This window comes from Penaeus japonicus, unplaced genomic scaffold (genome assembly GCF_977035675.1).
Source record: "Penaeus japonicus unplaced genomic scaffold, GWHDUDI00000001_assembly GWHDUDI00000018, whole genome shotgun sequence".
Taxonomy (NCBI): Eukaryota; Metazoa; Arthropoda; class Malacostraca; order Decapoda; family Penaeidae; genus Penaeus; species Penaeus japonicus.
In genome coordinates this window covers 9,647,524-9,657,523 of record NW_028234420.1, presented here as the reverse complement: position 1 = coordinate 9,657,523, position 10,000 = coordinate 9,647,524, and the positions used below count along the sequence as shown (strand labels likewise).

General features: G+C 48.7%; 1 protein-coding gene across 1 annotated transcript in view; it reads right to left on the bottom strand.

Annotated features, from left to right (window-relative positions):
- The window catches only part of LOC122259565 (DBH-like monooxygenase protein 1), a 27,348-nt gene that overhangs the window by 13,013 nt on the left and 4,335 nt on the right, over positions 1–10,000 (bottom strand). The window contains exons 3-4 of the mRNA XM_043026442.2: positions 1,901–2,305; positions 862–1,062 (exon numbers count right to left, since the gene is read on the bottom strand). Of these exons, the coding sequence (XP_042882376.2) occupies positions 862–1,062; positions 1,901–2,305 (606 nt within the window). The remainder of the gene's footprint in view (positions 1–861; positions 1,063–1,900; positions 2,306–10,000) is intronic.

Here is a 10,000-nt window from a genome sequence, read left to right as displayed (position 1 = left end):
GTGTGCGTGTGTGTGTGCGTGTGTGTGTGCGTGTGCGTGTGCGTGTGCGTGTGCGTGCGTATGCGTATGCGTATGTGTATGTGTATGCGTATGAGGATGAGTGTGAGTGAGTGAGTATTTTGTCACTAAATTTTAGGTTGACAACACGTTCTGTTTTTGGTGTTCACTATCTCTCTAACAAAACCTCCGATACATCACATCCAGCAATAAATTCGAATTTAAACCAGAAACCGTTAGAAAAAACGACCTTTTTCATCTCTCCAAAAAAGCCGGCGTAATCTCAGCTTCTTAAAGACCGGCCACTAACTTTGCTAAATGTCTTAAGCAGTTAGGCAGTTAGGTTGCCGTAAAGTGAAGAAGCTACTTTGTTTTTTATTCATTTGGGTAACGTTGTGGAGTTACTTTCGCTTCGATGGATTGTTTAGAGTTTAGTTAAGAGTATTTATGGGTGTTGTCTTATTATCGTTAATAGATTAATTTGCTTCGAATATATAGTGTGGATAATGTTTGCATCATCATGATCATCCTTTTACACACACACACACACACACACACACACACACACACACACACACACACACACACACACACACACACACACACACACACACACAAATATAATTTTTAAAAAATCAAATCACCATATATGGAAGAAAGGTCGCCACTGAGTAAAAAAAAAATCATAATGATAACAGAGCATACAATAATGCATTTAGTTTATTAGTTTGTTTGGGTTTATTTTTAGTTTTTTTCTTTTCCTATCTTTCTTTGAACAGCAATTAATAAATACACATACAAACACAACGACACACAAACTAAACAACCTTTCTAACCAAACTGACAAGAACAGCAACAACGTACCTCTGACCCCAGGGCCCAGGCGACCACTACATGGTTGCACGTGTAGATCAGCTGCGACATGTTGGTCTGGTAGCACTCGTGGCCGGGCGAGTTGGCCAGTTCTTCGAAGGCCACGTCCAGCGCCGGGCCCATGTTGGTGCACTCGTACACGATGATGTGGTGCAGGTACGCCTCGTTGCCCGGCGTGAACACGGGCTCGTACTGCAACAAGAGAAATGAGGGGAGATGAGACTGAGGGGAGAAATGGACGCGTGAGCAGCGGTGGCCGCGCGTGTCTCAAGGGCGGACTTTACTGATAGACAAATTGACAAGGTGGGGAGGGGAGGGGAGGGGAGGGGAGGAATGACAGGTGGGGGAGGAATAACAAGGGGAAGGGGGGAGGGATGGGAGAGGAGAAACAGGTGGGGAAAGGGATACAAGGGAAGGAGGTAGGAGAGGTACAGGTGAAGTATGGGAGGGGGAGGAGAGGGGTGGGGGAAGGGGAAAGCGAGGTTGCTCCTTATTGCTTTTCCCCTCGTGATTACACGGGATGATTACACGCCAGCCTTATTTCATTACTGCTTATTTATTGACAGTAAAATACGAGCAGCTGGTTGTGATTACTGCTCTAACATCTTCTCAGAGGAATAGAAGGAGGAGGAGGAAGATAAAGAGGAGGAATATTAGAAGGTGGAGATGGAGGTGAAAGCGGAAGTGGAGGAGGAGGAGGAAGAGTAGGAGGAATATTAGAAGGATGTGGAGGAGAAGGAAGGAAGAGGCAAATGAAAAGGAGAAGAGGGGAGAGCTGTGTTTACGGGTCAAGTGAAGGAGACCGCCATTGCAGTGAGTAAATGATGAGGGCGAGGAGGGGGAAGAGAAGAAACAGGAGAATGCAAATACGAAGAAAGGGGAACCTGAGACGAGGAAAAGGGGGAGAACAAGAAAAAAAATTGAACTAAAAAAATAAGCACCAAGATGATGTTAAGATGACAAATGTGGCGTCACAAAGTAATATAATTAAAAGCGCCCAGAAGTGCCACCCTAGCACCGTCTGACTCACCCTGATGACGTGGTTCTTCTGGATGAGCTGCGGCCTCTTGAACACCTTGCACCAGTAGACGGTGTCGCTGTTGGCGCCCACCTCGACGCCGTTGTTGGTGAGCACCCAGGAGCGCGTGAGGGGCGGCCTGTGGTGATGGTGGTGGTTGTGGTGGTGGCCGCCCGTGGGGGGGAAGCGAGGGGGCAGCCCGGGGGAGCGCGAGGGCGGCAGGCTGGCGTCCGGGAAGCCCACGGGGAGCTCCTGAGTGTGGCGGCTGTGCGTGGGCGCGCGGTGTCCCCGCTCCAGCAGGAACATGGAGCGCACGCCCCTCCTGCTGCTGCCGTGGTAGTGCAGGCGCGGGCGGGGGCTCTCGGGGTCCACGGGGTCGTCGGGGTGGTACGCCCACAGCAGCCGCACGGTGTCGTTCTGTGGGCGGCCGAGAAACAAGTACAGGTTAGTCTTAAAGCAGATGCAAATGTGATGCAAGCACCATTCAAATGTATGTACGTACAGCGCCTAATGGAATGCATGTAAATGTATGTATGTAAGATGCATAATTCAATCACCCTGTCTGGCCATCTGTCTGTGTCTGTGCTCGACTTCTCTCGGACTCACAAACACGCACAAACAAATCGCAAAACATATCACTCCCATCATCCGAACGAAAACCCCAATAAATCAAGGGAATAGAAAAGAAAAAACGGAAAGACAAATTCTCCAGAAGGCGACCCGGACCCGAATGAAGTAGCTGGTCAGTCGGCCGTGGAAACCAGGCCGGTGAAAATCAACAGAGGGAGGAAATCAAACGGCGCTCAAAATCTGTTTAAGATAGGCCTATGAGAGGTCTTCTGTCGCACCCCCACCCATCTATCCCCCATTACCTAACCTCCAGTCCTCTCCCCCCCCCCTCCCTCTCCTCCGCAATCCAACCACCCCTAACCCCCACGACCTCGCCTCCCACCCCTCCCCCCACCTACCATGACCCGACCTCCCCTGACCTCGTTCCTCCATCAGTTCAAAATCCTTCTATCCTGCCATGATGACCTCGGCTCTGCCACACAGCCCTTCGTTCGCCTCGTCATGATTCGCCTAATCAATCAGCCCTTTTCTTTTCCCCTCTTCTTTTTTCCCCATTCTTTAATTATGATTCTTGAGACCTCTCTTTCCTTTTTATTCCTTATTTTGCGTATTTTTCTCTTCTTTCTTTTGGGTGTTCATTTTCGTTTTCTTTTCTTTGCTCTGTCTTTTTTTTCGGGCTGTTTTTTTTTCCTCTCTTTCTCTCCTTACTTGGAACCCTAACCAACCTTTTCACACACCCCTCACTCACATCCCTTCCTCTCACCTCATCCCTAGCCTCCCCCCCCCCTTACTTACCCCCCATACCCTAACCCCTTTCCATACGACGCGTTCCCAACCGAGTGGCCGGCCTGTGAGGATGTTGTGGCTGGCCAAACATCCGGGACTTGTTCCGAGCTGGCGATAGCGGGGAGGGGGGCGGGGGGGGAGGTGTCAAGGGGTAAGAGGAGAGGGGTAGGTGTAAGAGGCGGAAACGTAGTATGAGAGAATGAACGGGAGAGTAGATGAGGGTGAAAAAGAAATAGGAGACGGAGATGGGGAGGGACGGAGGGAGGGGCGGGAGTGTCAGGAAGGGAGTGAGTGAGTGAGAGTGAGAGTGAGAGAGATAGATAGATAGATAGATAGATAGAGAGAGAGAGAGAGAAAGCGAGAGAAAAAATACAGACAGAGAAAGGGCAGCAGTCACGCTTAAAAAACACAGAAAAAAAAAATATATATACACAAACAAAAGTCAAGAAACGACAAGAAAAAGCGAGAAAAAGAAGAATAGCAGATCAATGACAGGATAAGTTACAGCTAAATTATGCAAGGCAATTAGCGTTCTCTTTGGAACTCACTCCTCAAATGTCAGGCAAGAACAGCAAGGCTAACTCGGCTCCTCACTAGCACTCCGTCTCGCTTTTATGCCGACACAGAACACTCAAAGCTCAAAGTTCATTGTTTCAGACTAACTACCAGTTCATTAATTAGGCCTATAATATTGCCTGTTCACTATATACGCATTTGCTGTGGCTATTGTGAAGGCATCTCCTTCACTTTCTTTAACCTCTATTTTTTGTTCTTTTCCTTTACGTCATCTGTTCTTTATACCCGAATTTGCTATGGTTATTGAATCCAATGAACACCTGATAACGATTACTACCGTACGTTCTTTTTTTTCTTTCTTTTTCTTTTTCTTCTTCTTCTTCTTCTCCTTCTCTCTGTCACTCACTTTCTCTTTTTTTTTTAACTCGCTCAGCTCATTAATTTTATCACTTCCTTCATTACTGGCTTCCCTCTCTCCCTCCTGCATAATCGTTTCTCCTTTCAACCGTCTCTCTCAAGACATCCGCTCCTTTGAATACTTCTCTCGAGATTTTTTTCCCCACCTCCTCCTTCTCTGCTCCTTCTTTTTCTTTCTTCTTCTTCTACTGCTCTTCCTCTTCTTTTTTTTCTCTTTTCTTTTTCTTCTCCCCTTCCTATTCCACCCCATTTCATTCGCATTTCGTTACCTTGCGTGGCATCCCGACTGCCTAGTATCGCGACTTGTTGGCACTGTATCATTGTGCTTACTTCATTTTACTGTGATTCCACGGCGAGAGGCCCCTCGTGATCGTATACAAAACGTTTTTTTTTTAAATATATATGGCGTAACATAATCTGCACACGCACATACACGCACGCACGCATACATACACATACACACACACACAAACACACACACAATATATATATATATATACATATACATATATATATACATATACATGTGTATATTGCATATATATATATATATATATATATATATATATATATATATATTGTGATACATCAGCGATCGTTAAATACCGTGAACAGATTAACGTTGGAGCACTTGGAAAAAAGCTTCTACTTACAAAACATCAGCAGAATAGACTTATTTGCCATTGTCCCTTCAAACAACAGAACAAAAGGGGCCGCAGTAATGATCAGCGACTTCGCAACAAAACAATAGTTGAACAGAAAAGAGCGACTTCCAAAACCAGCGCCGGCAACCTACCGGCGTTTTCGAAATATAACGTTTTCTCTATTACATCAACACATTTAAAATGGAGATTAAATTGCGTGCTTTGTAACGTAATATAAAAGTTCCACACTCCCTAATGCTGGCTTAGAAGTTGCGGCATCCTAAGAGCATCATAACACAAAGCTGTTGAAAGCCAGACCGTAGCTTTCCATTTGTGTTAGCTTCAGCGAGATCATTAAAAAGCAGAATGAATTCAAGTTAAAACGCGAGTTGAAGAATAAAAAAGAAGCCAGGAGAGCTATACACGCATACAATAACTATCCCTTTATCTTCAATGACTAACGCGATCCTTTAATCTCTATTAAACTGCTCACTTGGCAGGGACTCAAAATTTAACGAGAATCCCCCCCCCCTACTAACCTAACCCTACTCCCTACTCTCAAAATGAAAAAATAGAGAGAAAAAAACGATACAAAAGCTGAAAAGGAATCTTCTCGATGAGGGAGGCTTAAGCCAAACCTCAAGTGTAAAAGTTTACCATAAGCGTCAACAGTGGAATGGAGGTTTCATATAGTATATGCTATTACCCTAAAGCAGCTCCCAGAGCTAAAACTTTGAAAAGCGGAGGCCTCACTGCGCCAGGATTAAGCAATTTATGCTTACCTTCGGAACAGCTCTTAACTTCAGCTAACTTTGTGTAATTGAGCTGTCAACCTCGAGTATGTATTGGGGGGGCACTTGAAGCAAGGGGGTAAGGGGGGGGGGCTCCAAAGGAAGTCCAAAGATCAAACTTCCAAAAGAGTACCATTTGAGTTTGTTTCCCGGTCCCATTGTGCCAGAATAACGCAGCCTGCAATGCCTCGCCCCTGAATCGTGGAAAAACAAAGGCCGGGGGAGCTGAGATCACGCATCCCAGTCGGGTAAAATACAGGACGAGGCCGAAGGACGCTCCCGACCGCCGCTGGAGGAGAGCAAGAGCGACAACGCCGAAGTTGCTGAGGTTTCCTAGGCGACCCCCCACCCCCCGCCACCCAGCGCGAGGTACACAACTTCCTTCCCCCTTCTCTTCCCTTCGCACGAAGTTGTGCAGGAGGCCTGAACTTTGGCGTTTCCCCTGTCCTCTACCACCTCCTCTGCCTCCCTGCCTCTAATCCGCCGCAGCCCTGCCGTCGCCGACACCTCCTCCTCTCCGCCACGCCCTCTTTTGCCCTGCCTCCGACAGCTCTTTATTCCTTCACGGCTGTTCTGCGCAGAGCCTTCAATCTTCAGGCCTAAAGCTCAGCCCCTTCACAAAAATCTGCCCATGTTCTTTTTTCTTGATTCTTTTTTTTAATGATCGTGAACTCGATTTTTTCATATAGTTTCTCCTTCATTATCACATCAAAATAACCATCCCCCTCGAAAAAAAATCTAATCGTTACCGGAATTTTTTTTTTATCTTGTCGTCACGTCTCGACTCGCATCCCTCGGCCTGTCCCTGAATGTCCCCCTCTCCCATCCCGCTTTTCTTAGTCACAAGAATCCTTCCACAGGCTCTCCCTCCCTCCCTCTCACACTCAAACACACTTATACTCTCCTCTATGGCTCTCTCTCCTCCAGCAATTCACACTATGTTTTCAAAGGCCTCCTTCCGAGAGAACTTGGCCTCCCGCCGTAGGTGAGTCTCCTAGCTCCGTCCTCCGCCTCGAGAGGAGCCCACGCCCCAAGCGGGATCCCCTCCCCCCCTCGGCCCACCCCGGGGCACCGCCACAAGGGTCGGACACACCAGAAGCAACGTTTAATTAAAACTCAATCAGCGGAGCTCCTCAACTTCGACAATCGGCTTAGCGCGCCGGCCTGTCTTAATTGGACAGCGGCGAGGCGGGGGCAGACCCGGCCTTCCCCCATGCGCCTGCAAGGTCGACCTTCCCGGGCCGCCTCCACCTGCCCTTCGCCCTTAGCCGCAGGTGTCTCCCAGAGCCTCGCTCTCCGCTGCGTGACTGCAAAAGGTCATCTAAGATCTGGAATTTTGTGATCGAAGGGGCTGTTCTCCAGGAGTTGCTAAATCCGAAGGGCTCGAACCCGCGAGGGGGAGGGATAGGGGGGTGGAGAAGGAAAGGAGGAAGGAGGAGAGAGGGAAGAGGGGGAGCAAGAAGGGGAGAGAGAGAGAGAGAGAGAGAGAGAGAGAGAGAGAGAGAGAGAGAGAGAGAGAGAGAGAGAGAGAGAGAGAGAGAGAGAGAGCGAGAGAGAGAGAGGCAAAGACATAGCAAACCCGGGCACATCGCAACGGTAACAAAATATTCTAATGCTCCCTCAGCCACCCCGCCCCGTCGCCCGCTCATACCGCCGCCCGCGCCTTCTGTCGCGCCTGCTACATCGACACAATTGACGCGATTTTCCCCGGGGTTAATGAGGCGGTATTAATCAGAAGACTGGGGTGGAGCGGGGGAGGGGTAGGGGTGGGGGAGGGGTGAAGGAGGGGGTTACTCATTTAAGGGGGTGGGAGGTGGATGGGGGGTTGGATGGCAGAAATAAGTGAACGGCTTAATTAATCAAATGGGACTGACGAGCTGCGAATTATCAATTATCGGCAGAAACGGCGCTGTTAATTGGAGGACGAATGTAATTATCAACTAATGGCTGTAGAACAGAGGCACTCGTTCCTTTCCCGCAACGAAGAATGCAACTCAAGAAACACAACGCCATTCGTCTTTAATGAGTGACGGCCAAATTATAAAGGGGCTGTGACAAACGCAGCATAATTATAATTGTGACGTGACAAAAGATCAATTATGAACGAGATGACTCTGGCACTCTTCATTACCATTTTGATATAATGCCAAAGTGCCAGCCATTAATGACGAGTCTGTTATCAAAATGATGGAGCGCTACTTGAATCTCAGGAATGCATATGTATTTTAGTGTGTGTGTGTGTGTGTGTGTGTGTGTGTGTGTGTGTGTGTGTGTGTGTGTGTGTGTGTGTGTGTGTGTGTGTGTGTGCGCTTGTTTGTTTGTGTGTGTGTCTGTGTTTGTGTAAGCGCGTGCGTCTGGCCAGGTATGGGTACGTGCGTGCGTAAGGGCGCGTGTGTGCCCATGTCCGCTCCCATTTACGATCTCGTCAGCGAACTCCCCGACAAATCCCAACAAACTATCGAATGATCGTTATGGCTATTTCAACTTCCTGGGATCACACGAACGCATTCACCCTGACCGAAATCTTTCGCTCAGGGGTTCCTAGTTAAAGGAACTCGCCCGCCCGCCCGCCCCCTCCCTCCCTCTCCCCTCCCATCCTTTCCACGCCTTGGCCTCCCCTCTCTTTCCCCTCCCCTTCCCTTCCCCCTCACCCCCAACTCCCCTCCTTCCTCCTTTTCCTTTTGAATTTCCCTCGCAAGCCGCTATTAATGTGCCATCAAAAAATGTATCCACTGAAGCAACTTTGGTCATATTGAATTGCCTCGCAGGATGAACGTAGGTGGACAGAAAAAAAGGTTTGCCTCGAAACTTTGGCGTCCTCCTTGCGGTCCTTGTATGGGGGAGGAAGGGTGGGGAGAGGGGGAGGAAGGGGGGGAGAGGGGAAGGAGGGGGGAAGGGGTAAGAGGGGAAGGGGGTGAGGGGAAGAGGAAGGAAAAGGGAAGGGGGGAAAAGGAGGGAGGGGAGAGGAAGGGGGATAAGATTGAAAAAAAGAGAGGGAGAGAGGAAGAGGAAGGGGGAGGGGAGAGAGAAGAGGAGGGGGAAGGGAAAGAGGAAGGAGTAGGGAGGAAAGGAGGGGGTGCTGGTGAATAGAGTCATTAACGGGGAACCACATAAACGCGAAGTCGTGATTAAAACGAGACGTTATTACTGCCCCTTTTATGGCAGGGTTGGGACGCTGTAGTCTTTCCTTCTATCTCCAACATTTCTGAATGATTCTTTGACCAAACAGATTAAAAAAAATAAATAAATAAATAAAACATCCCAAAAAAAAGAGCACACGGCAAGACAAGGCCCCTTTCTCGGAAGATAAAAGCCGAGTAAATATTCCGAAACGGCCGATTTTTGCCGCGCGAGGAAGACCAAAGTTTTGATTAAAGTTGCACCGCTCAAACAATGACGTCATTCTGCCTAACTGCATCTGAAGTTATTAGCGCTGGCAAAGTAAGGCCGCCATGACGCGAAACAAGGGCGTTCGCTTTGACTCGCCTGCGCTGATGGTGTCATCTAATCCGCTAATCAAGTTTATTTGAGGAATGTAATTGAATGTCACCCACATACACGCAAAAAAAGGGAGAGATGCGGAGGAATTCCAGGTAATCCCACTGGACTCCCACTGCCATTACCATCGCTTACGGCCTCGTTTGATACGCCTACAAAGCTACATTTACGAAGCGAAAGAGAAGCCCCCCCCCCACCCCCGTGTCTTCGGGGAGTTCCATCCGGCGTTTACATATATGTTCATGCACTCCGGTGGTAAGCGATCGGTGCATGCGGAATTCAGAACTTCATGGTGCTGCGAGCGACAGATGCGATGGCAGAGTTATCGAAAGTTGTCCTGCCTTGTTCCCCGTCAGCTGAGTCTGCTTACTCAGCACTCTCGCCGTGTGGCTTGGGGGCTGAGTGACACGTGTCTGTCCCTGAGCTGGTGGCAGAGTGGCAACCGTCGCATGTTCATCAACCAACACCTCCGGGCTCGCTGTAATGGTCAGTCTACTGGATGCCTTTGTAAACTACGCAAAAAAAAAAAAAAAAATGTGTTCTGCTTCTGGGAGCCTCGCCACTGCATGCACGGCGAGTACAAGCGACGCTACGAGGAAGTCTCGGAAATGTCTACCAGCAACTCGAGCTGCCTCTCGTCCTTTGGCTGGAAGCAACACGAGTGCACCGATCGGATCGGATTATCTCAAGTTCCTGCTCTTCCGCTGAAGTAGGTTCGATGAGGCTCGCGATCATCTCACCAGAAAAAAAGACGCTCCAGACGCGGTGGTCGGAAACAGGCATCGCTACGTCTCTGGTTCGAGTTATTGACAGTCGAAGAATTGTACCAATGTTAGCGGTGCCGAAGGAGTGTGAGCACGTGCACATATACATATACATATACATACATA